The following is a 25766-nucleotide window of genomic DNA, read 5'->3' on the forward strand; positions in this document are numbered from 1 at the left end:
TGACACCGGCGTGGCCTCTGCGAGCTAAACGTCACGGTAGGCAGGGGGTCGGTTTTTTTTTTCGGGGCTTTCGGATGTCCAGCGGCTGTCCTGTGAGGATTTAAAGCGCACGAGCCAAAGACACGAGGTGGGTCAGCTGTTTTTGTCGGCGTGTCGTTTTTAATAAAAATGCTGACGTATGTGGCGATTAAACTTCAAATCACTAAAATATGGAGCGAAAGTTTGGATTCTGCTACCATAAACGAGTGTCTTGTCTTGTAACAGGCATTTGAAGCAAAGTTTGGGTGGGTTTTTAATCGGATGCATGACCTCAGGACTAGATTTCAGCTTAAATACTCCCGTGCCTAAAGCCTTGATTGCTCTTCATATCCCTCATTTTTATTTAACATCCCATTCTGCTAATATTAGTCCCCACCCAACCCTCAGGATAAATATGACTCGCGGAAAAGGAGGCACGCAGGAAGGCATGTTTATTCCTGGGCAGAATGTCCAAAAAAAGGGGCTCTTTTCTTGCATGGTGTTTGTATTGTGCGTGTTTTGAGCTGATGCTTTCTGCTTCTGCTGCTTTCATGATTCATCCAGAGAAAGCATGCTGTTCAGTGGCCGGTATTAATGCAATGTCACGGGGTTGGCGGCTGCCCAAACTGGGCTGAATCCACCTCCATCTCTATTCAAACGCTCAGCTTGGCACCAGCAGCATCTTTTCTCTGTTGCAGCTGCATGGCACAGAAACCGCATGGCTCACGGCTTGCATTTTTGACAACTGAAATGTGTCTCTCTCCTTCTAGTGTGGAGCTCATCATGGTGCAGCTGTCTCCTTCCCCTACCCTGGATGTCACCCCCCCGCTTGAGCACTCAGAGGAGGGCAGTGAAAGAAACGAGGACCCAGTGACTGCTGGTAGCCCAAATTTGGGCTCGCCCGGTGGACTGAACGCTCTGCAGATCAGCCTGGAGGTCTCCACTGCCTACCATGGCTACGAAACCTACATAGAAGATGGCCTAATTTGCCTCAAACACAAAGTCCGCAACCTGGAGAAAAAGAAGGTAGGATGTATCAGGGGAGAGAGAATAACAGGTTTCCATGCTGGATAGGTTGAGGCAGACACCTGGATTTTGTGACATTTTTTGTGTGTCCACAGCTGAAACTGGAAGACTACAAGAAGAGGCTGAACCGGGGCGTGGCACTAAACAAGGATCAGATGGTAAGACCTGGCTATGCAATGGCTACAAAGATATGATCTCATGAATATAAATATCAAATGTTTGTGGTCTGCATATAGGGTTTTTGCCGATATTCCTTTGTTTTCCAGGCGGCTGTGGAAAAGTACGAGGAGGTGTTACATAACCTGGAATTTGCTCGGGAGCTACACAAAACCCTGGATGGCTTGACTCAGACTGTAAGAGTCACTGGTGATTGGATAGTTTTGGTTTCTGTGTCCTGGCAAAAGTCAGACTATTTTTGCTGTAATGACAGGTCAACTGTATAGTCAGGAGCATCAGGTATCGTTAAGCTAGCTTTATCTTATAGTTGGCAAAAAGTTCAAAATGTACCCTGGATATTGCTCCAACAGGAAAAAATGTAATGGCTGACAAAGACCTGCTTAGTCGAACATATGCAATCAAGTATTTGGATTTTTGCAATGCAGCGCACAGTTTTTATCTTATGCTGAACTGCTGCAGCGGGGCCAGCCATATAAATGCGAATGACAGTTACTGACTAACTGAGTGATAGAGCAACGACCGATGGTATAAATTTACCAAAATGAATAGGGAAAAAGTTTCTATTGTGTCATCAGGGGGGTGTGTACAGGGGGTTTTGCAAACTCAGTGGCCTTGTCCCTAGATTTACCGATTGTTGACAGCCTTTTACCGACTTTTCTTCGCAAAATAACCAAGCAACAAATCTAACTGACTTCTTGGACAAACTTTAGCTACTTCCCGTAGAAGAGTTGCCAGTATTGCCTCGCAAGTGCACACCTCTCTGGTTTCATTCAGTTGTCAGCAGGGCAATTGACAGATCTGAATGAGCTTCTAACTTTCTCTCTGGTCATTTTTACAATATAGCCGAAATCACAACAGAGCCTTTGTCTTTAACTTATACGTATGGTGATTTTTGTCAGACGACGTCAGTTATAATATCAGGATTTTAGTAGCTGCAGAGCAGCAGCTTGGAAATTGCTTAGAAACAACTGCTGGTTAGCATGTAGTTTTGATGTATGTGATGGTAAACTGTATATTTTAAGGTTTTGGACCGTTGGTTGGGAAAAAAAACAAGCAATGTATAAACATCACCTTGAGCTTAAGCAATTTGTTGCAGACATTTTTAGATTAAAGAATCAAGACATTCATTAGATTACTCAATGGACATTAGCTGCAGCCCCACATGGACTGAGGTAAAACAGGGATGTAGTGTGACCTGAACTATATGTGTCAGAAGGCATTTTTTTGAAATGTGACTATACCACCTGTTGTCTGCTTGTTTTGAACAGATACAGATTTGAGTAGTGAGATGCAATGATGTAATTTTTTAAAGTTCCACTCTTTAAAGGACAATATTTTAGACTTGAATGCAACTACCAGGATGTACAGGTATACTTTGCCCCAGCTTGGCAGGGAAACGGTATTGGAGTTTAATAGGCAAATCGAAGTTAGACTTGAGTACCTTTTGACTGCAGAACCCTTTTGCTAAATTTTAGATTTGGTGTATGTTTTCAGACAGTATGGACAGGAGAAGTCATTAGTGACCAATAACAGGAAATGTGCATGAATATTGTCTTAAAATGAATTTGAAAACAACTAGAATCTGTCAGAATATTTGACATATTACGAACGATTTCCTAAAACTTACCACGAGTTTTTAGATGGTTGTCCTTAGGTCCTGGACCAATAATTTGGTAATAATTTCATAAAATGACCTGCCAATAGTTTTCGCATGGAGAAGAAACATTCTACATGCTGATTTAACACAAATTAAACGAAAGATATGGTCAGAGATACATAATCCAAAAATGTTGTATTATCTATATCTTACTTTCACATTTACTTTGTAATAACCTGTTGTAATTTTCTATAGGTTTGGTGTTTGTTCAAATAGCAGTTCAGCATGGTGCTTGATTACCCCGAAGAGGCTAATGTTCGCAGCGTCTCATTTTTAGCCAACAACTGTCAACTGAAATGACAATGACGTTGGGAGGTTTTTCTGTAGCTTAAAAGTCAATTCTAAGTCGGCAATACAAGATGGAAGTCGGCTCTTTGCATGTTGATGTTAAACTTCTCTGGTGGCCAGTTTATCTGGCTCATTAAGACACTTTTAAAGAGTAAAGAACACAGAGCTAAAGATACACGTGAGTCAATACCATCAAATCCACTTTGTGGAATCCAAAATGTTGCTACTAGCTAGCTAGCATGAGTTGATATCTCCTAACTAAACCTTTTAATCAAGCACATTACATCGATATATCTGACTGTATCAATAAATATCTTAATGAACCAGGACTTCTGAAGAATTCAGGCTTAAGCAGCTGCTTGTCCTGTCAATCTGAGACTAAAATTCGATCAGCAACTCAGGTTAAGGCTGAAAGCTGCCAATGTTCTCGATTCGATGCAGTTGATGGTTAGCTCAAACATTGTTCAGTGTGTAGTCATTAGTGGTATATTGACATGTATGAGAATGGAGTGCTGCGGGAATGAGCCCTAAAACCCAGAAATAAGTTAGCATTTTTACTCTTCCGGTTCCCTCATCCCAAAGTCGATGGGGTTTTTTTTTTTTTTTTTTTTTTAAAAATGGGTTTTTGGTTAGATGCCTGAAATAAGGTCTGTGGCTTACACAAGCTAAAGGCATTTTCACATTTTATTCTACGACATAAATTATGTCAGGAAATGTCCCACTTGAGATTTTTTTTTTTTTAAAGATTTTTGTCTTAAAAAAAGTGGTTGTTAACTACAGAGGTTGTCGAGGACATTAAAAGTCATCATGCCGAACATAACAGATCTACTCACCAGTCTGCCTTTACAGTCTCATTGTCTTTATACTTAAGCTCTTGCAAAGTATTACTAACTTTGTAAGATGAAAGACTTTTGTAGAAGAGGTAAGTGCGCTAAATCAAATTACCAGTTGGAAGCTTAGTGGTGGTGACACTGAAGTCATGCGACCATGGTATAGTTCATTTATAGCCTAGCATTAGCTTTTTACTTCTAGCGATTAGGCTTCAAAAATCATAACTGGTGTTCATTTGTGAAGATAATCTTGCTGTTTGTCACATAGCCTATTTTCTGCAATAATCCAAAAGGCAATGGAAATATCCCATTCTTTATTTGTCAAAGGAACCACCGTGATGCCAACTTCTGTGTTGGACTACAAAAATATGTAATCCCTGCAGAACTCTATAATTGCTAAATATCAAGCACTACCTTAATTGGGTGGTACTTGTCACCATGGATAGTGCTTTGGCGCCCTCTAATGGAGCTAAAATTAACAGCATGATTTGACTTTAAAAGACAAGCTTGGACAGCTGAAACAAACACGATACAACACCCTAATCGGTGCGCTTTAGAAATGGCATATTTTTGAACTTTGACTTGATCCGGGCTAGGTGTTTCCAATCTTTATGCTACTCTAAGATCAATCTGATGCACGTACATGAGTGTAGTATCAATTTTCTCGTCTAATTGTGTGCAAGAAAGCAAATAAGCTTATTTCCCAAAATGTTGAAGTATTCCTTTTTAATTGTCCTCTTTTCAATTGAAAGAATTATACCAAATATCGCTAACTTTTTCGCAATAAATTAAAACTTTTTATACACTAGATCAGGTACATAAGTATTTAGACAGTGACACAATTTTCGTATTTACACCACCACAATGGTTTTGAAATAAAGCCATCATGATGTTAAAGTGTAGACTTTTCAGCCTTAATTCAAGGGGTTTAACAAAAATATTGCAGTGACCGTTTAGGAATTACAGCCATTTTTATACACAGTCCCTCATTTTCAGTGGCTCAAATAATTAGAAAAAACATTATGATAAATATAAGGATTATTTTCAATATTTGGATGAAAATCCTTTGCAGTCAATGACTGCCTGAAGCCTGGAACCCATGGAAATCACCATATGCGGAGTTTCTCCCCTTGACTTGCTTTGCCAGGCCTTCACTACAGCCACCTTTGGTTGCTGTTTGTTTGTGGGTCTTTCTGCCCTCAGTGTTGTCTTCAGTAAGTGAAAAGCAGGCTCATCAATTTCTTTGCCTTGAGAAGCTCTTGGGTTGCTTTTGCAATATGTTTTGGGTCATTATCCATCTGTACTGTGAAGCACTATCCTTCAGTATCAATTTTGCAGCATTTGGCTGAATTTGAGCAGAGTATAGCCTAAACACTTGAGAATTCATCCTGCTATTTTTCTATCAGCAGTCACGTCAATAAACACCAGTGACCCAGTTCCATTGGCAGCCATACATACCCATGCTACAACACTGTTGTGGCATCATCATGTTGGACGGATGGTGTGGAATGCTTTGGATCATGAGCTATTCCTTTCATTCTCCATACTCTACTCTTCTTAGTATTCTGGTACAAGTTCATCTTAGTTTCATCTGCCCAAAGAATCTTGTTCCAGAATTGGGCAGGCTTTTTTTTAAATTTATTTATTTTTTTAATAGATGTTTTCTGGCAAAGTCTAATCTGGCTGTGCTGTTCTTCAGGGTTACCAGTGGTTTGCACCTTGTGGTAAACCCTCTCTGCTTCCATTATGAAGGTATCTCTTCATTGTAGACTTTGACAATGAAACGCCTACGTCCTTGAGGGTGTTCTTGAGCTGGCTAGATGTTGTGAAAAGTTTTTCTTCACCAAGAGAGAATTCTGTGACCATCAAATTGTTGATTTGGCCACTCCTAAAGTTTCTGCTATCTGTCTGATAGGTTTACTTTTTTTCAACCTAATGATGGCCTCCTTCATTTACATTGACAACTCTTAGGACCGTGTATTGAGTTTCCATGACTGGCTACCAAATGCAAATTCAACACCTAGAATCAACTCCAGACCTTTTTTTTAAATTACATCACATAATGAAGGAATAGGCCATATCTGGCCATGAAACTGTCGGTCAACTGTCCAACTACTTTTGAGCCTCTGAAAATTAGGGACTGTATAAAAATATAACTTTTAAAGTAATTCCTAAAAGGTTAGTGCAATATTTTTGCAAGCCTTGATAGTTCAGTGCCATGTTTTTAAAACTGCTCCTTGAATCATCCTGCTCCTGTAGTTGCTGAGAGCCCAGAAGAAAGCAGTGAAAAAGGAGCAGGTGGTGAAGGTGGAGGTGGAGAGGAGGCGTCTGAGCATGGTGCTCCAGGTACAGCATCTCCTCCACAGCCTGCAGCTGGAGCATGTTAGGAGAGACCTGCTGGCTGGACACAACCAGGCGCCCCACATCCCAGCCCAGCAGCTGCACAGCCTGAGTCAGCTTGCCACCCTGCTGGGAGTCAAGAGGGATAACCGACTAAGGTGAGTGTCATCAGTGGCGTAAAAGAAAAATCTGGAGGACCTACTAAATCAAGTGTAAACCCATGCCTCTGTAGTGGTTATTATTAGGGTTATTGGTAATCAAGTGTTTTAAATGCATGTAAGTCTGAACAAGCTGTAATCTCCGAATGCTATTTGCACCCAGTTTGGATAGCCAATGTGGCTATTTATACCCAGGGATATATAGCCTGGCAGAGACAAGCACCCAAGTGTCTGTAGCCAACAATGCTATTTGCATCTGGAGTGGATAGCCAACATAGCTATTTACATCCAGGTTTTAGTCTCTCATCGACCACTTCAATGAGTCGCATGGGAGAATTTCTGGCAGAAAGGTGTTCTGCCTTTCAAATTTCACATTGTGAAAGGGTATATTAATGCCAAACATGATCTTTTCCTTAACCTAACCAAGTAGTTTTGGTGCCTGATTAAAGTAAAGTGCTCTGACTCTGCTGTTGACCCTCTACTTCCTGTCTACACTGGTAGTGAGGATGTGTTGCATTTTGCAGATTTACATCCACTGCTTGTGAATACTCTTACCTGCATTTTATCCAAAATATATTACCAGTTTTATAATATAATATAATATAATATAATATAATATAATGTGTGAGGGACTGACAGAGCTGGAAGTAAATGCAAGACTTTCTCCTACAGCAGTCTAACAAACATAGTAACTCATCGGTTCAACAGAATGCTGGATCAGCTGATTATGTTACCATTATTATAGTCATGGCAACTGCTGAGTGTGTTGGTATTTGTTTTTATTGTTTTTTATTTTATTTTTATTTATTTTTTTTAATACAACAATATGAAATCATGGCAGAATAGGTTGATTTGTGGTCATTCAAAATGTGCACTAATACAGTATTTCTTCATCCTAAACAGTCACTGTGGAGCTTTGCACAGTTCAGGTTTCCATGACATGGGTTTTTTTTTTTTTTTTTTTTTTTTTTTACTATTCCAAATGTATTGTAAAGCAATACAATATGCGTTATATTAAATAGTTGGGTGAAAAGATGTGCTAATTCATGTTGATTGATTAGCTTCCAGACTAACAAACAAAAAAATGTAGTCTGTTTGTGATGAATGCAAATAATTTTAAAAACCTGCATCAATGTACTGATAGGTTAGCATCAGAGCTATTGAAAATTGTCACCATAGAAAACAGCTGCTGCCACACAGTAAACTAGTTGAACTAACTGTAAGATAGCTAAGGCAGAATATAACTTTTTTTTTTTTTTTTTTTTTTTTTTTTTTTTTTAAATCTGATCTTTGGTGATGTAAGCCCTTGACGTGTGTTCCTAGCTTTAAGAAACGTATAGTAAACTGTATGAACCATAAGGGACCACAAATATTTACTTGCATTTACTACAGAAAAAAATAGCAATCAGAGAGGCAAAACCAAAAATGGAACAAACGAAAAATGGGCCAATTCTTCTCGTGTCACTACAACACCCCCAAGTGTCATTGTCACACACTGTCTTTGAAGATAATCTGCCAGTGTTGGCTAATTTATAGTGGAAATAAGTAAGGTTTGACTGCCTTATTACACGAAATGTCCATAATGTCTCCAGTTTGTTGATTGGGGGTTATTGATGAGTACATAAACTAAGCACTTACATCACCAGGTGCAGATAATTCTGGACACCCTCTGATTCTTCTGGGCCACAATACTGCTAACATTGGTATTTCAGTACATTTCCAACTTCCTCTTATCTAGCCCACAACACTGACACACGTGCTACCCGTTCATTTGTTGAATGATTGAGGATGGTGCTACAATCAAACAAACCCATGTTTCAATGGCAAAGGCATAAAAACCTCAATCTCAGGCCAAAAGTAAATAACAAAGCAACGTTTGTTCTGCTCTGATGTCTCATTACTGTTACATCTCTGCTTAGATTAGCTCTATCTGGACACCAAACTGTCAGCAGTTAGGAATGGAGTGTGGAGCCAGTGATGATGATGATTATTATTATTATTATTATTATTATTTATTTATTTATTTATTTATTTATTTATTTATTTTATTTTCCCCATAAATTTTTATCACTACTTTTAAAGCAAACTATATAATTTGCCATATTTTAAATTATACTGATGGCAAGTTTTAGTCCCTTTGTCTGTGCCCTTGACTCCCAAGGTTAGAACTGTGGGGACACCGTGCTATCAGATTTCAGTCTCTGTAATACTTTTAGGTTGCATTTACACTTGTATTGATTGATATTGGATTGGATCTTAACCACCCAAGATGCATGAGTACAGTCAAAAGATAACAAATGAAAGGGTTAAGTGCTTATTTAAGCATAGTCCTGTGTGTTTATAAAGCAAAAACAAACATGACACATCCAAGTTGACTTCCTAAAAATAGCATGATAGAAAAGTATATGAAAAACATTGAAGCAGTATAACACTGTCTACACAGAAGGCATAGTGTGAGCAGTAGCAGCTCCATTGCTCCATCTGTCTACACAGGATGCGTTCAGGCACATTGAGTTGTCCGGTCACCTGTGTTTTGGAAGCCCTAAGAACCCAATACACAATCACTGTAGTTGAGAAATGCAGGAAAATAGACTTTACTATAGTGTGAGTAAAGTGTGAGTCTTTAAAGTGTGTGCAAATGGTAGTTGAACTAAAAAAAAAACCAAAACCAAAACAAAAAAACACCAGTTTTACCTGTGTGTAGAGTCTCCACAGCTGAGCTTCATTTTAGAGCACAGAGCTCCTTGTCACACTGTTGGCTCTTTTTGTTTCCATGGTGACGTTTTATCTGTCTTCTCTTCACTGTGTGTTGTAGTTTAGCAGAGCAGATGGAACAGGCGGCTCTGGTCTACTTGGACCTGCTGGAAGGGAAAGACAAGCCAGTGGCTGGGTCCACATGTGAGTATACTATATGAACCATACAGTCATGTCTGGGCCCCTTTCTATGTATGTCTAATATATTGTAAGCAGTTCAACTGATATTGCTAAGATAGTGGGTTGAGTTGTTGATTGTTATCATGATGACTAAACGCTCTTATTTTGTTTAGGGGTAAAATGTGAATATTCGTGTAGGGATGAAAGAATGAGTGGTCAAAACTCAAGCATTACTTGCAGTGTAAAGAACAACTTTATTGTTAGACCAACACGTTTTGACTTGGGACCCTCAACACGGCCATCTCCCCTCTCCATGCACCTTGGAAGTGGGGGATGTAGTCCCATGAAATCCTTACTAAACTATGACAGCACCAGTAATTGCTGATGTGGCACAATTAATTATACAGATGCATCTTTTTACTGCAGCTGAGCAGTTATCTAAAGAGAAAAATGTTACCCCAAATACATCTTCAGATAAGATATATATAAACCCTGCCAAAGCCTCTCATAATATGAAGTTATATGACTGTACCGTAAAGAGAGTCTTTACAGGTTTTTAACATTTGAATGACCGTTTATGAATTGTTATCCAGAGGCATAAAAGATCTCACTAATTATATTTATAAAACTGTCTCAAGATAAATGGAATTAATTGAAGAAATCTTAATCAAAAGTTTTTACCCTTGAAGCAAATGCATTTTACCATCTCCGTCTAAATGCTGTAACTAAATACCTTGATGATGGTTTCATACATATATATTGTCTGTGTATGGATTAAACAAACAAGATACTTAAGGGATAATACCCAACAAGTTGTACGTTCCATGTTTGTAATGGATGATGTGGGGGCTAAGATCCTGCTTATACTGTGGCCTCATGCCAACAAAATGCCATATGTAATCAAAGTATCATTTGGTAATTTACATATACGACTGTTATAAAAACCATGAAATGTAGACTTCCAGATTTATGCAAATATGATACACATTTAATAAGTTTTATTTATTCTATTTTTTTTTCTTTTTTTTTTTTTTCTCATTGTTGGTGGTGGTTACACAAATAACCATAGCTCCTTAGCAGAGTTTCAGCTGTTGTTCAATACTGCTGTATTAATTTAGAAGGAAAAACAAACACCCTTGTCAATGTGTCTGGTAAAACTGCCTGGTTACTAAAAGTTAATCCATACCTTCCAGCCAATCACAATCTAGAATTTTCAGTGACCATGGTATAAAATGGGTTAGCTGGTAAAATTTAGAGGTGTTGGTAGACAGACCTTTTCAAATTACGGACAGAGCCTGGCTAAGCTAAAATAATCACCTTTTGGTTCTCACTTCAACTTTGATGTACAGACTTGAGAATGGTATCAGTCTCATATTGTCTAGAAAGAGAATAAGTGTGTTAACCAACACTTTGGACTTTAGGTAAATACTTGACTTGCTGTGATGATTGTTAAATTATTTGTGTAAACCTGTATGGATAGATTTGATGACCTCATTGAAAAACTGAAATCCAGGCTGAATGTCAAATTGTCATAAAGTTAATTCAGTTGTCTGTATTAAGAATTGAACTTTTTTCGAATTGACTTTCTTTGTAATTTTGTCCTTTCAGTTAAGTTGTTGAAAGAAGATCTCACCAGGCTGTTGAATTGCAAGTACTTCAGTTGTCTTCCACCTCCCCCCAACAACACTCCAGAGATGTTACTGAACTCAACTAGCCACAGCAGTAAGAAGATCATGCTTAAACTAATGACTTGTGGGTAGTAATGGTGCCAGAAATGAGGGTTAGGCATTAAAAACATTGCAAGTATTAACTTTTCTACTAAAACTAGTGAACACCTTTGCCTGTTTTTGAAAATGGTGAATTGCAGACTCAGTTCTAAAGACTCAATATTTCTTTCTCCTGTCAGCCGTATCGAAATCGAAACCAAATGAAGTTTCTAAGGAGGTAAGACCAATGTCCAGTTTGTTTTTTGTTTGTTTTTTTTAAAGTTCCGTTTCTGTGACCGTTAGCATGCTTCAGGATCAACTGATGCTCTGTTGGTGATATGGCAGTTTTTCAACAGACTGTACCTGACTGACATGGAGACTCCTCCCACTCAGAACTGGAAGGAGGACTTCCAGGCCATGAGGGAGCAGGAGCCTCCTGACTGCTGGGATATGGAGCTCCCAGATGGACCCCCCTCACCTCATACTGCGGTCCACAAACCATGGAGAGGAGCTGCAACTTTTATCCCCAAAGTCCCAGTCACCACCAAAAAACAGTCTGCTGACTGCAAACAGGTGAGGTATCATCAAACCTTCTGGGCACTGTGCCTGATCATTCAATTAGCTGCCTCAGTTTGTGATGAAATACACCTTATCACATTCATGATTTTAGCTTCCATAATGAAGTGTCAGAATGAAAAGTTATCACAACTTTGACTAGTAAACACCATTTTAAATTGCAAATAAAATGAATTACACAGGAGATGCAATAACACTTTTGAGGAATCCATAAATGAGAACACACTTAACAATAAGTGTAGTCGGCATTGAATCGAGTTTAAAATAATGAACAGTATTTATTTATTCAATCTATCATAATCAAATGCACGTGTTCACATCTAGTAGGTTTAATTTGCATGAAAGTGACAAACCATTTGTCATACTGAGTAACCACATTTCTTCAAAGGAACGGTAGGTAAACAAAATCTTAAGATAAGTAGTGCTTATGGACATTTATTTGTAACATCTTCTGCCCTCATGTTGCTTTTCATAAATGCTGCTCTGCACTCTGATTTGGGGACGGAGACCTACATGTCATAAGCCATTTATTGAACCAACTGCATAACTTTCATTTACAGATTTTCCATTCTGCATAGTCCAAATTGTTCACACTTATACTAAAGCCCTTTCAGAAATGCACTCCTTTACATCAGTCTGATGGCAATTTCATGACGGTCTCATGCATGAATTAGCGCCTGAGTCATTTTGACATAAGTCTTGACATCAGCAATCATACTAGGTCAGAAGTACTAACATTTCTGTATCACACTCAACATGGCAGTCTGTATTGAATGCTGTAAAGGCTGTAACAGCACAAGGTAAAACATGTAGAGAGGGGGAGAGAAATGCATGTTTGTTACCTGCTTTCTGAGATCACTAATTAAATGTATATCTCAATCTTCATCTCTTATGCATAAAGGATAAAACAGTTTAATAAACCATGAAACCTGTGAATGAGCCAATTTTAAGTTGTTGACATTCTTCTCAGATCTATGAACTATTTTTCACTTTTCAGGTGTGACAAGGGCAGAAGTGGTTTAAAAAAAGTAAAAACCTCACAGTAATAATCTGACCAGCAGTCTCTCCCAAATTTTAAATGTTAAATCATGCCAACTGTATGGATGAAAAAATAAATATCCAGCAACATGCTTTACATATAGTATGTGAGCTAACAGGAATTAAATGAGTCCCACCCTAACATCTTGTCATTCAGTGGTTCTGACTAATTAAAACATGCAGCAAAATTTGCTCTCTCTTATGGAACTTGTCCAATGATAAAATTGATGCAAATTATTCGTTGTGAGAAGTGGGACCAAGTGTCCCTAACTCTGACAATTGTCCTTTTTACTTTTGATGCAGTGAATCGTTCAAATGGGGATAACAGCTCAGTGTCTGTGACAGCCAATAAGTAACGAGAAACTGTTTGAGTTTATTTTTTAGCTGCGATATGGTGCTATATGGTGTCCATACAATAACTAATGCATGATGTTCTCCCCAGAGAAAAGAGAGGAAAGCAAAAGGAGAGCAAAATGCCAAGTTGGTGAGTACAAAACTGTTGGTTTAAAATGTACAGATGTCTCTACTATAAACAATTTGCAAATGTATCCCCTTGTGATTCTAAAAGGCAGTACACATGGACATGCCTGTGGAGGTTTTCAACTCTCCGTCTGCCTTACCCAAAGACCCCATCCTGAGGAAGCAGCACCTGGAGGACCTCATGACAAAGATCCATGGCTCCTTCAGTTTCATGCAGGTGGAATTTGGCTGTTTGCAAACCAAAGAAAATCTTTAGCAGCAAACCTTTCTTCTTTACCACCCAGTACAGGATGAAACTGTTTTAGTATTTAGTCTGTTGTGCCAGTGATGGCTGTAAAAGACTTTTAAAATGATCCTGTCCTATTTAGGACTCTCTTATTGATGGTGAGAGCTCCCCCAAAGATGGCCACCCTGGACTGAAGAGAGGGCCATCTGGATCTCCCACTCCTCTGGGTAACTTTCAAAGTTAGCAAGCTTTAACAAAACAATCCCGACTGAAGGTCAATTTACTACCTTTTTCTTTGGCTTTAACTTGTATCACATGGTCTTCATTCGTGACTGTAGTTTTGTCAATTATCATGGAAATGGATCTGAAATGGTGATTTAAGCATAATCTCCATGACAACTGAGCCAGTTGCAATTTAGGAATGATGGCTGGGATTGTTTTGTAAAACTATTTAAGGTCAGAAATGAACCTTGATGCTTAAGCTTGCAGCTTTTAGAATATTAAAAATCAGCTTTGCAAATGTTTCGAGGAACGAAATGCATTCCGCATGCTTTTAGATTTCAAGGATGCACGCAAGGGGCTGTTGCTTTGTAACTTAGCATTTGACTAGCTAGCTGTGGTTTAGAACAGGTCTAGCTAAACTGGACCTTACATGGGTTGAAAACGCAGTTGTGTGCTAAACTGGACCTGACTTCTGTCAAAATGAGCACAGATTCCACTGAACTGCAGCTAAACTGGATGTATGTTGAAGTTCCCTTAAGAAACCCCCCTGTCAGTAGTTTTAAAAAAATAAAAAAGCCCCATTTTCAGTTTTGACATTCGGCTGTTTCACTAGGCTGAAACAAACTGAAATGACATGCAGACCTAAAGCAATTTGGAGATTACACTTCTTCTTCTGACTCCTACTCCCAGTAGCAGAAATGAATAGGTTAAAATATTGTAGCTTATGTAACATCCTATTAGAGGCTGTTGCCTGTGCCTTCATATCCCCTTTCCTTGATTTATGGTTTGTCAAAATCTTTGCTGCTGCAAACCATGGAAAGTTAAATAATGAATTACAGTATAGAGACAATATCTCTCCATTTTTAGCTAATTTTAAAGACCTCTATGTTTGGCTGTTACGTGTGATCTTTCAAGACCTTATTCTGCACCAAGGCCCCTCAGGAATGGCAACCGAATACTGTTGAAAGTTCCACATTCAGCCATTTTTATAATTCAAACTATATTTCTCAAATTGTATAATGCTGTTTTAATGTTTAATTTACAGTGTTTTGAGTGTTGGCATTTATTTTGTTTTCACAAAGTTAAAGCTCAGATTTTGGAATGTAATTTTTTGATCAATCCAATTTTTCCCCCCCCCCCCCCCAACTAACCAGCTCAGACAGACTTGAGAAGCCCAGTTGATGTCCTGCCCAAAGCAATGCATGTAAGCATTTTTTTTTCTATTTGTAATAAGTCAGTTGTGACTTAATTTGAAATCAATTGGACTTGTCATCACTTCATCCTCATCCCCCCACTCAGTCCACCCCACTGCCTACCAGGCTTATGGAGCGCAAAGCCAGTCTAACCAGTGGTGATCAGTGCCTGGAGACATGTGACCTGGAGCTTTCAAAAGACCTACCTCATGTAAGAAGCAGCACATTGGCTATGCAATGCAACATATTTTTAAATCCCCCAAGTGTCTAAAGTTGTCTCCTCTCGGCAGGAGCCACTTCAGTTGGCTGAAAGACAGGCATTTCCCTCACCGCCGCTGTACCGCAGGGAGTCAACCATCTCTGTCAGCCTGGAGGAGAAGAGCCGTCCTCGTGTAAATGGCCATTCTTGACCATGTCAACAGACAAAGCACATTAACCCCTGTGAAATGTTGTAGATTTGCCTTTTTACAATACCTTTTAACCTTCCTCTGCATTCCAGACGCCGGTAACTGAGTCAGGGGAGCAGTCTCCATGTAATGGGGTGGGATCTTGCACCTCTACCCCCCCACAGGGACAAACTTTCTCTACAACCCCCACCAGGAGAACTCTCACCTCTGCACAGTTTAAGAACATCCAGTCAGTAAGTCTTACCAAACTATGCATCATTCTCTCTCGGTTTTTATGCCATTAAGGCCCAAAAGTATATAGATTTGACTCCTACTACAGCAGTCTGTCACTAATAACTCCCCTTAGACCCAATTCACACCTGGTATTGCATTAGATGTATATGTGGAAATGTTGGAAATGTTCTGACATGTAATTCATGGGTCCTTTTCCTTTATACCTGGTATTACAAAACGTTCTTGATTTTATTCAAACTGTGGTTTAATCTCAATATTTAAATTAGGTAGGTGGAGCTGGCAGACTTGGTGGCTGTAAATTAACATGGTGCATCCCAGATAAACAGAAGGATCAGGGATATTCTCTGGATTGCCACAACGTGCAAAGCAAGGTCCTGGGACAGATGGATGAAAGTGATCGGACCCACTGGAGAAGGTTCCCAGCACTTCTGCTATTTTGGCTATCCCAATTGGTCATGTGACCCTTGTCTTGCACATCATAATCTGTTCCTGGGGAGTCTTTGAAGCCCATGTTGTGTATGTTCATATTAAGCCAGTAAAACTTGTAAATGCATCTTTCTGTCTGTTTCAGCCCTCCATCCAGACTAAAACAGTTTTTTCCAAAATGGCTTCCAGAGTGTATAAATATTTAAACACTGGTGTTATGTGTCAGTGTGTACGGGGTAAACAGAGCTTTTCCAAATGATGATGCAAGCCAGTCCAGTAAGACTGTTTGCCACAGTGCCAGTAAAGTTAAGACAACGTTTGGTCACGTAACTTTCTCAGTGAACATTTTAAATGATAGTGTAGCCCAATACACAGCAGTGCTGTTGTCATTAACCTGGATTTATACTAATTTTGTCAGACGACGTTGCAGTTATAAAATTAGGACTTTATCAAGAGCGCACTATTTTGGGTATGACTGCTGATTAACAAAGTGTTTGTTACAAAGATTAAATCAGTATTTCATAGTCGTCTGACAATATATAAATGAAAACAACTACAGTATAAGGTAACTTCACCTGTGTTAAAACACAGTATACAATGGGCTGTTTCTTGGCAGAGTAACTGGCTAAGTCTCTTGAGTAGTCACAGATCTGGGCTGTGTGGCTGCAAAGTTAAGACGACTTTCTGTAGTGTCTGACTTTCTCTGTAATCATGCATTTTTAACAGTTGATGTAGCCAATGATACATCACAACTTTTAACTGTATTAACCTGTATTCATGTTGATTCTGTCAACATGTGAGGTCCGGACCATGATATAATCAAATGTGCTGTCTGTCACACTCCATACCAAATGTTGGCTGTGATGCCTTTTTTTTCCATTTGCCAACTGAAAAGAGGGTGAAGTAGAAGAGATTTAGTTCTCATGTTTTTAGGTCTCCACAAAAATGACCTGGACACATTAATTTGGATACAAATTGTTTTCACATGAAAATTTAGATTGCTTACAATTTTTAAATGTAGTTGTAGTTCCTGTTACTTTACCAAGAGAGCTCTTGTAGCAGCTTGAGATATGTTAGAAATATTCTAACATGATATGCAGATTTTTAAAAAAATGTTGCCGCACTATGCAGATTGCATTTACTAGACCATCTCTAGATGCGGTCATTAATCTGTTTTTACGTGATCGGAGATTGCATGTTAATACCTGTTAGAAATGGGGTCTTCTGCTGCAGCTTGCCTGTCTGTTTCGTTGTGAATTTGCCTGTTTCATCTCCATGGCATTTTAGGACTGCAGACTTGGTTCCACGAATGGTTGCAATCAAGGACCCATAACCCTTTCTTTCATTGCAAGAGTCTCATATCTGAATTAAATCCAGCTGTCATTTTTAAAACACTATCATACTGGCTTATACTTTATTTATGAGCCTTTGTTGGCCAGGTAACAAATCTGATTGTATCTATCTTGGTTTTCCCAGTCTACATGCAAGTTATGATGAATTCAGTACAGAGAGTGGTGGTGATGCACCTGAAGCTTTTTGGTAATGGCTAAGAATTGCCCAGGGAATAATAACTTTTGCCAACACATTGGAATTCTGAATGAATTTCAGTCAGACTCTAATACTGCTCCTTTCTTGCATTTACACTTCTTTTTGATACTTGATAGCTATCTGATCTACCCAAGACACATAAAGTGTAAATGGGGTAATTGCATGTGCCACATTTGTTGTTGGCCACCAAATGTGTGTCATGTCGATTTTTTTTTTTTTTTTTTTTTTTTTTTTTTTTTTTAAAATGCAAATGTTTTCAGTCATCTAAGGACTGCCTATGTAACGTTTACTACAGTTACAGCATGACAAACCTCCCAAAAACACAAGACAAGCTTTGAAGTCCATACCTGAGAGGAAATTCTAAATGGCCACTGTAGTACTTACACAGATGTCCTTAACCCGACAGAGCAAATCAAATGTGAGCAAAGAAGCATAAGCAAATGAAACATGCTCACACAAGACACATTCTGTCTACAATGTGAACTGAGAGCTAGATCTGAATGGGGCCTTTCAGTCTCTCTTCTTCAAGCTACTTTGATGTCCATTTTCTCCTCACTGTAGGTCTTCAAGGTGAATACGTCCTTACCCCAGAATGGGGAACTGAACTACAAACCAGACCCTGCAGTTTTCTCTGAGCCCAGGTACAGTACTGCCAGTACCCAAACACCACCTGAGTTTGCTCCCTCAGAAGACGAACCACAGCCCGGTATGTTGAAAAGATTTGTGTTCCTAAACTCTCAACCCTCGTGGGTTGAATTTCAGTAGTCAGTTGTCTGAGACCCATTTTTTTGCTGCATCATCTCTCTAGTGTACCAATCAGATTATACGGTAGGAAATGGTGGGCAGATCTTCCTTTCCCCTGGCCAGTCAGGGGGAAGCATGGGTCGACCCGGCCAGTCGTACTACACCAGAGGATCTGTGAGAGGTATGGCACGTGGCAGCAAGGGACTGGCACAAACCTTTCGCTCTTCTGGTTGGCATCGAGGTATCTATCCTGAGCTTTCCTATTTCTTTTTGGGTTTTCACCACTCCTGCATTTCCCTCTTCTTTTTTGCTAGACATCTGTTCAGGATTAGGTCTTGGAGGGTAATCTATCACATCCTTGCTGAGGTTTAATGCTGCAGCACCTTGGGCTGAAATGAGTTTTACTGAAGTAGTTCTGAGGCTTAACACTGTTTTCTGTTACTCAGGAGGATCCTACATCCCTCAGACTCATCTCAGGGACTCTGGCCCTCTCCTCTATGCTGCTAGAGTAAGTAAATCTTTATGAACTCTATGTAGTAGCCTTATTAGCTCTGAGACTAGACAATGCTGTCAAATCTACAGTCCTGTCGGACATATTGTCAGTTCAGTAAACCAGTGGACCAGGCCAAAGGAACGGGACAATTTCTCAAGTGTCTGTGGATATATTAAGAGAAAATTTTCCAAGATGGCACCCTATCGATTCTAGTGAAAGTTGCTCACTGGACAGTTGCCAAAAAAGTTAATAGGGCATCTTCAGGCTTCTGCAATTTCGGGCCCATAGAGCATGAGCATTAAAGTCCTTCCCTGGCTGAGCCAGATGAGTTACTGGTGACTCCCCACACACATTAATGAAACCAAAAATTTACTTAAGCCTCCAGGATAGCTGTGCCCCATTTTTGCAACGTGCAATTGGGACACGTTTAAGGCCCTGTTCACATTTGGCATTAACATGCGTCTTGAGTGATCCATTCACAAGTGGACAGCGCTAAGCAAATGTGTGAATGCACCCAAAACGCATTGAGGACACATTTGAGATCCGATCACTCAGACCACAATCGGAGTTGGTCTGGGCTGCATATGGCCACATTCTTTTAGGACTGTGAATGCAAATGTGTCTTGGACCACATTGAAGGGACTCCCTACTTAACTGACATCCTCTGCGTTAGTGGATGTATATGCTCATCTGTAAACAAATACAAACTGTACAAATCCTGTAAACTGGCTTTGTCCACGATGTCTGAAAATTTCAAAAAGCCTATAGATACATATTATGAGTGCATCAAACATCTTGGGCAATTTGGTTTGCCTGGACACGTCAAGGAAGAGACCCAGTCTGTACTGTTTTGATTATTTCTTTTTACTTTCTGGCAGAGTAGGCATTGGAAGTGCATTGCCGGCTCCCATCAGTTTTAAAAATAACGCATTTGGTCTTTTGAAAATAGAAATGATGTACATGGTTTTTTGCATATAGAGCGGGGAGGTGAGATCTGATCACAAGAGGTCACTCGGGACGTATGTGAACTGACGCACCTACAGATGTCCGCTTGTGATCAGATAACCGAAGATGCATGTTAATGCCAGGTATGAACAGGACATCAAGTTCCATTAAAAATGAGCCAGGGAGGGAAAAAAGACTGACCATCTTTGCACACGTCCTCACTCATAAACCTGTTTTTGTGCATGATTACAACCTACAAATGCTAAAAATTGCAATACCTGCACTTTCAACTCTTGGTCCAATCTTTTACAGTATGCTTTACTGTTAAGATATATTTTGTTGTATCATTATTTTGTAGTTTTGGAATTACATTAGTTATTCACTTATCAGTCTCCAGATGTTTTTTGAATCAGTGAGCTAATTGGCATCTTCAGTGGTTCATACCTTTTGAACCAGGGACTGTCTTAAACATAACCTGACTCTAAGAAGTATAAGCTAATGGGATGGCTGATTGATACAATTATTTTTTTCTGATCTATTGAACAGTGTAGCAAACAATATCAGGAAAAAATACACAAAGAGCTGAGAACGTATCCAGTCTGGCTGGCACGTAGTTTTGTCCACAGTTCCCATCAGTAATAATTACCTTGTACTGAGAGATGGAGTGTGTGACGTAGCGGCGTTCCTAGTCATTCACAGGACATAGAACATGAATGATGAGGTCCCAGGTTAGCCAAATTTATTTTGGAGAGAAAACTAAGGCAAATGGTGAAATTATCACCCTAACTGTGGTAACCACATGCAGTTTTCTTGTGCAATGAGTGATTTATTAGTGACATGTGGGGTATGCTTACTTTCAGTTTTACAGTCAAATAAATATCTAAATTGCTTTTATCTTTTAAAAACAAAAAACAAAAACAAAACTCTCTCGACAGCAGGTGATGCAGCAAACAAATGTAAGCACAAGCCAAGAAATCAGCATGCTTGCACGTAGCCCTATGTGAAAGTCCAGTGCTGTCTTGCTGCTTTGTCTGCGTATATGATACAGTTCCTCTGTGGTATTTTCTCAGGACTCTGGATACCAACACAGCTATAGACGTGGAGGAGGGAGGCATAACTCCAGTGGTAAGAACACGAGCTCTAAGGTTCCAAACATTTTTTTTTTTAGATATTTTTTTTATTTTATTTTTTTTATATATATATATATATATATATATATATATATATATATATATATATATATATATATATATATATATATATATATATATATATATATATATATATATATATAATTTTTTTTTTTTTTTTTTTCTAAAAACACAAGACCCCATTAAGTTGTTCCTTAAAGTAGCTGGTATCATTACAATATTGATACTACTACTTTTTACAGCGCTGCTGATCTTTCAGGTAGTTTAATACTGCTCATGGGTTCTTATGGGAGGTAACAAGTTGGTACATTTTTCAATACCTAGAATGCTGTGGTGCTACTGTCATAATTTCCATACCGAGCCCTGGCATCTGAGAGAGAAAAGATTCTCTCTCATGAGAGTGGGTTGGTGTGACATCAACCAGTGTTCATGAAATAAAAATCTCATGTCTCCAATGGACAGGGTTGCATGAATCAAGCATTTGCAACACTTGCATGGGCATGGAAGTCCCAGGGAAATGGACTGACTGCATTTGGGGAGGTGGAATTCAGGTTTGTACAGATGAAATCAAGAGTCTGTACATAACATCTTACTGTACAGACTTTTATCATAAAGAGCATTTAAGAAAGTGCATGAAATCTAAAATTTCAAACAAAATCTGCTGTGTCCAAATTCCAGGGTGAAGTTGCTGGATACATTCAGCAATTTCATTAAATTATGGATCAGATCAAACTTCAGTTTGAAAGAGATTTATAGCGTTACTGTCTGGCTCTTGCATTACAAGCGTGTAAGAGGCGTTTTCAAACCTATAATTTGCTTTGGTTCTAATCTGTGGATGAGTTGGTAAATTTGTTGTTTTCCACTTGGTTTGGTTTCTTTTCACACACACAAAATTCAAGTGTCCCAAAATGCATAGCTTAAAACCAGGTGAGAACATTCACGCTGCTCATTGTTTAGATTTGTCTAGGGTGGGGGAGAGAAAGTAAAAACAGGAAGAAGATCCCTGAAAAAGCTCCTATATGATCAAATAACGACAAGACAATATACTTGATTGCTAATAAAGGTTACACCTCTCTTCATTCTCCAGTTTGCAACTGTTGATTTAGCTCATCCACATCCCAGCATGCAAATGGCACCTTGCTATGGGAGACATTTAGCTCATATTCGAAGTGTACGCGTTGTAGTTGTCAGATCGAGATCAGATATGGTTCCAAAAACAAACTTGCCACTCCAGAAATTGTTTAACTTAACTGAGGCTTCCAAAGAGCCTTGCCATGGTTGTTCTTAATATGATTACCCAAATATAATTGCTGTTCACATCTGCCTAAATTAATCGTACCAAAGGAGAAACCAAACCAGAGTCGTCTTCAAGTTGAATAAACATAGGTTTCAAAAGTCCTGTAGTGCACCTTATTATTATTATTATTTTTTTTTTTCCTCTTTTTTTCCTGTCTTGACTGTACAGCAGCCTGGAGTGATTCTTCCCAGGTGAGTAGCCCAGACCGAGAGGGAGCCTTCACAATTGTGGACTCGGGGCATGGCGATTCGCTGTCAGTCTCCACCGTGGAAGTCCCACTCACTCCCCATGGCCACCACCACACTACCCTGCTTCCCATGCAACTCTACCCACTCTCCCAGCCTCTGCGAGTCGCCTTCACTGCCTCTCGCACTGCCAACTTTGCCCCAGGTAATCTGGACCAGCCCATCGTGTTTGATCAGCTGCACAGCAACCTGGGGGAGATGTATGACACCCATATTGGCCGCTTCACCTGCCCTGTCAATGGAACCTATGTCTTCATCTTCCACATCCTGAAGCTTGCCATCAGTGTGCCACTCTACATCAACCTCATGCGCAATGAAGATGTGATGGTGTCGGCATATGCCAATGACGGAGCCCCAGATCACGAGACAGCCAGCAACCACGCCATCCTGCCTCTCTTCCAAGGAGACCAGGTTTGGCTGCGGTTGCATCGTGGCGCTATCTATGGCAGCACCTGGAAGTACAGCACCTTCTCGGGCTTCCTGCTGTACCAGGACTGAACTGCTGTCAGCCAAATGGCCATCTTCTCCCAATTTGTGGACTGTTTGCTTTGCACTGAATGGTGATTAAACTGACATTTCAGTATTGTGGTCAGGCTGCATGCAAGTGTCCTTTTCACCATAAAGCCCATTCAAAACATAAGGTGTCAGCGGCCAAATGGTATGATCTGTGTTCACAGCCCTCATCTTCATTTGAAATGGGGATTATGACTAATTGAAATCTACCAAATGTACCTGATTTCCCCATGAATGTGTAGTACATGATGGTGGTGCTCAATGTGACTGATGCTAGTACAACTGGGCCTTGATCATGTCATCTTGCTGTAAATCCTCCTGTAGCAAATCATCTGTTTGGCTCACAGGTCACTGATTTCAGTGAGAACTCTGATGCAATGTTATGAATTTGTGCCTTTTTGTTTTTTGAATGGCTTTGGACGACTGACCAGATGTTAAATGGCTAATGAACTGAATGAATGGCTGACTTATTGGATGAAATATAACTGACTATCAGCACTTTGCTTGATGCTGGGCTCCTATGCATTCAGTCTCACTTTGCTGTGTGTGAATGTGAATCTGAGGAAGGAAAGATTGTGTTCTAGGTGGTGGGTATGGTGTCAAACACCTGAGGCCAAATTGTTGCACTAACAGACTACTATGGAGACATGGAAGTGGTCCCTTGATGTGCCTAACGTTAAATAAAAGATGAGCAGTGAAGTTTGGGTGCTTCATCTTTATTTATCCTGCTTTTTTACAGATGTAACTGTTTATAATGTAAGGTATTTTTGTTTATATTAGACATGTATTTGTTACTTTCAACTGTATACAACGAGGTGTATTTATTTAGCTAAAACTTTCAAGGTACTCGATTGTAGGCCTTTTAACCTATTCATTCTTTGTTTGGCTATACAGCCCTTTCACAATCTAATATTGTAAATAACTACTCCATTTCCAAACTGTAATAGGACAAAGCAATTCTGACAAATCACACTCCAACATGATGATATGGGGCTTAACCTAGTATCTGGCCCCAACCTAAACTGCACATTGCAAAAATGACTTCTAATAATGCTCATAGAGCTTTTAACAGCATCTTCATTCAAAATAAACAAGACTTTAGTCTACAGCCATGCTTGCAGGGTAAGAAGCTCACTACTTTTTTTTTAATTCCACACCCCCTGATTTTATAAAAAAAAAAAAAAATTATATATAGATATATCTATCTCTAGATATCTCTTTTTATCTCTAACTTTTTTTTTTAAACAACTTTTCAAACTTGTAGTCTCAAGACCAACCAATGCTGAAAGCTCCCTTTGGAGACACTAAAGGCTTTATACTACGGTTTTCACATATGCCGTAGAACTCCCCAACACCTGGAAACAGGGTTCAGAAATAAGTGGAGTTCCCGTGATGTGCCAATTGTTTAATGGTTATGTACCGCAATTACATCTTTGTTCAGCATGCTTATGATAATTAGTACTAATAGCATTTCAGGGGTTTTGATGGGAAGTATTAGACAAATTTAAAATTTTGACCTCCTGATGGCGCTAGAAGGTAACTCATGGGATCACAAGTAATAACAATTCATCCTGAGGGGGACAGGAGTATGCGTACCAAATTTCATAGTAATCCATATTGGATGTTGGTGTTAGAGGAAAGGTAAGAGTATCACCAAAATCAGTATTTGATCAATATTTGAAAACTATGACACTTGGGTGTGGAGGTGCCAGAGGACAGGTCAGGGGATTACCAGCATCATAGGATCCAGCCATTGGCATCATTAATATCTGTACCAAATTTCATGGTATTGCCGCTAACATTGCTAAACGGTTACTGAATTGTGTATACTCCCAGTGCATGTAAAATTCTTACCAGTATTGGACACGAGTAACTTTTTGCTTACAATTACCATCAGTCACACAGAAAAAACTGGAAAAGGCAAAATTTCTGAAGTGTTTGCTTTAGCTGTAAGAGTGCAGAGCATATCAGAGAGCTTGGAAGCCAGCTCCAAATGTAAAGCTACTGTGTTTGTAAAGGCTAAAAAAGTAAGAACGTCTTTACAAACCAGCATGCGTGTGGGCAGGACTGCAGTTGGTTTCAAACCAGACATACTGGTTGAGAAGCAGCTGTACTTATCCATGAGCTGCAAGACTGGCTTCGATAATTCTTTTGCACACGCCAATAGTTTGAAGTTTCTTCTAAATCAACAGGGACCACCAGAAGCATTCCAATAGGACTGACTTAGCTGTCTATCCAGAGCCAGTGCATGCAGCTGGAAAAGAGATTAGTTTCTAGCAATAACAGTACACGCACTCAGGGTGGCAGCAACATTTCCAATGTACAACTGTGGCGACGAAGAAGAGGAGGAAACCCGTAAATTGTCTGTTTACTTTGCTTTACGTCCACCGACACCTGGTTGTCGGTAAAACGGGGCAGGGGCACTATTCTCTGTAAAGCTTGTCAAAGTTTGACCGAAACAACAGCTATTCTGCCGTCAAGATAAGCGCGCTAACGCTGCCCAAAACACAGCTCTAACCAGTCTTCCGCTAATGAACCTTTTATTTTGAATGCATAGACCGGAAGCTGTATTTGTAACTCACGGAGGTTTTACCCTGTTCGGGCCACAGTGGATGCAGAGCCTAACGCTTGGCTGACTTCAGGGAACAAACGTTAGCTAGCGCTGCATGTATGTGATATTAAAAACACAGAAGGTACCGTGGAATTGAACACATATGGATCCCAACCGGATAATCCAGGCTCTGAAAGGGACTATCGACCCTAATCTGAGGATAGCGGCGGAGAATGAACTCAATCAGGTGGGTGAGCTAAAGTAGTTGGTTGTTTTTTGTTTGTTTGTTTGTTCAGGGGGGCATCACGGACCGTTTTTTGGCCCAGAAATGATGCCGGTGTTTGTGGAGGACTACAGGCCGTGTTTTGGTGATCGAGCTCGGCTTCGGCCTTGTGAATTCTCA

The 25766-nt window shown here is 39.6% G+C and overlaps 2 protein-coding genes across 7 annotated transcripts in view; both read left to right on the top strand.

The window, feature by feature from the left end:
• On the top strand, positions 1 to 23511 carry caprin2 (caprin family member 2). 6 transcript variants are annotated; one of them, XM_040147602.1, is made up of 22 exons: positions 1 to 127; positions 789 to 1044; positions 1140 to 1202; positions 1311 to 1397; positions 6256 to 6494; positions 9310 to 9392; positions 10977 to 11090; positions 11275 to 11312; positions 11420 to 11647; positions 13131 to 13172; positions 13257 to 13385; positions 13537 to 13621; positions 14771 to 14820; positions 14916 to 15020; positions 15100 to 15201; positions 15309 to 15449; positions 17986 to 18130; positions 18233 to 18409; positions 18615 to 18676; positions 20677 to 20731; positions 21220 to 21308; positions 22223 to 22370. In XM_040147602.1, the coding sequence occupies exons 2-22, from the start codon at positions 802 to 804 to the stop codon at positions 22247 to 22249; spliced, it is 2304 nt and encodes a 767-aa protein (XP_040003536.1). In that variant the 5' UTR covers positions 1 to 127; positions 789 to 801; the 3' UTR covers positions 22250 to 22370. The 6 variants fall into 6 exon arrangements, with proteins under 6 accessions (XP_040003536.1, XP_040003544.1, XP_040003501.1 ...); XM_040147610.1 differs by having other exon boundaries at positions 22226 to 22370; XM_040147567.1 differs by lacking the exon at positions 21220 to 21308 and having other exon boundaries at positions 22223 to 23511.
• Positions 23512 to 25194: 1683 nt separating this feature from the next.
• ipo8 (importin 8) overlaps positions 25195 to 25766 on the top strand; it is a 48863-nt gene continuing 48291 nt past the window's right edge. The window contains exon 1 of the mRNA XM_040153216.1: positions 25195 to 25614. Coding sequence (XP_040009150.1) covers positions 25527 to 25614 — 88 coding nt within the window. The 5' untranslated portion in view covers positions 25195 to 25526. The remainder of the gene's footprint in view (positions 25615 to 25766) is intronic.

This window comes from Xiphias gladius, chromosome 2, assembly GCF_016859285.1.
Source record: "Xiphias gladius isolate SHS-SW01 ecotype Sanya breed wild chromosome 2, ASM1685928v1, whole genome shotgun sequence".
Classification (NCBI taxonomy): domain Eukaryota; kingdom Metazoa; phylum Chordata; class Actinopteri; order Istiophoriformes; family Xiphiidae; genus Xiphias; species Xiphias gladius.

What these genes read in the sequence shown, in the direction of transcription:
- caprin2 (XM_040147567.1), top strand. Translation starts at nt 802, where the DNA reads ATGGTGCAGCTGTCTCCTTCCCCTACCCTGGATGTCACCCCCCCGCTT. An exon ending in TGGATGGCTTGACTCAGACT is followed by an intron (nt 1,398 to 6,255) that starts GTAAGAGTCACT and finishes CTGCTCCTGTAG; the next exon opens with TTGCTGAGAGCCCAGAAGAA. An exon ending in GCCAGTGGCTGGGTCCACAT is followed by an intron (nt 9,393 to 10,976) that starts GTGAGTATACTA and finishes TTGTCCTTTCAG; the next exon opens with TTAAGTTGTTGAAAGAAGAT.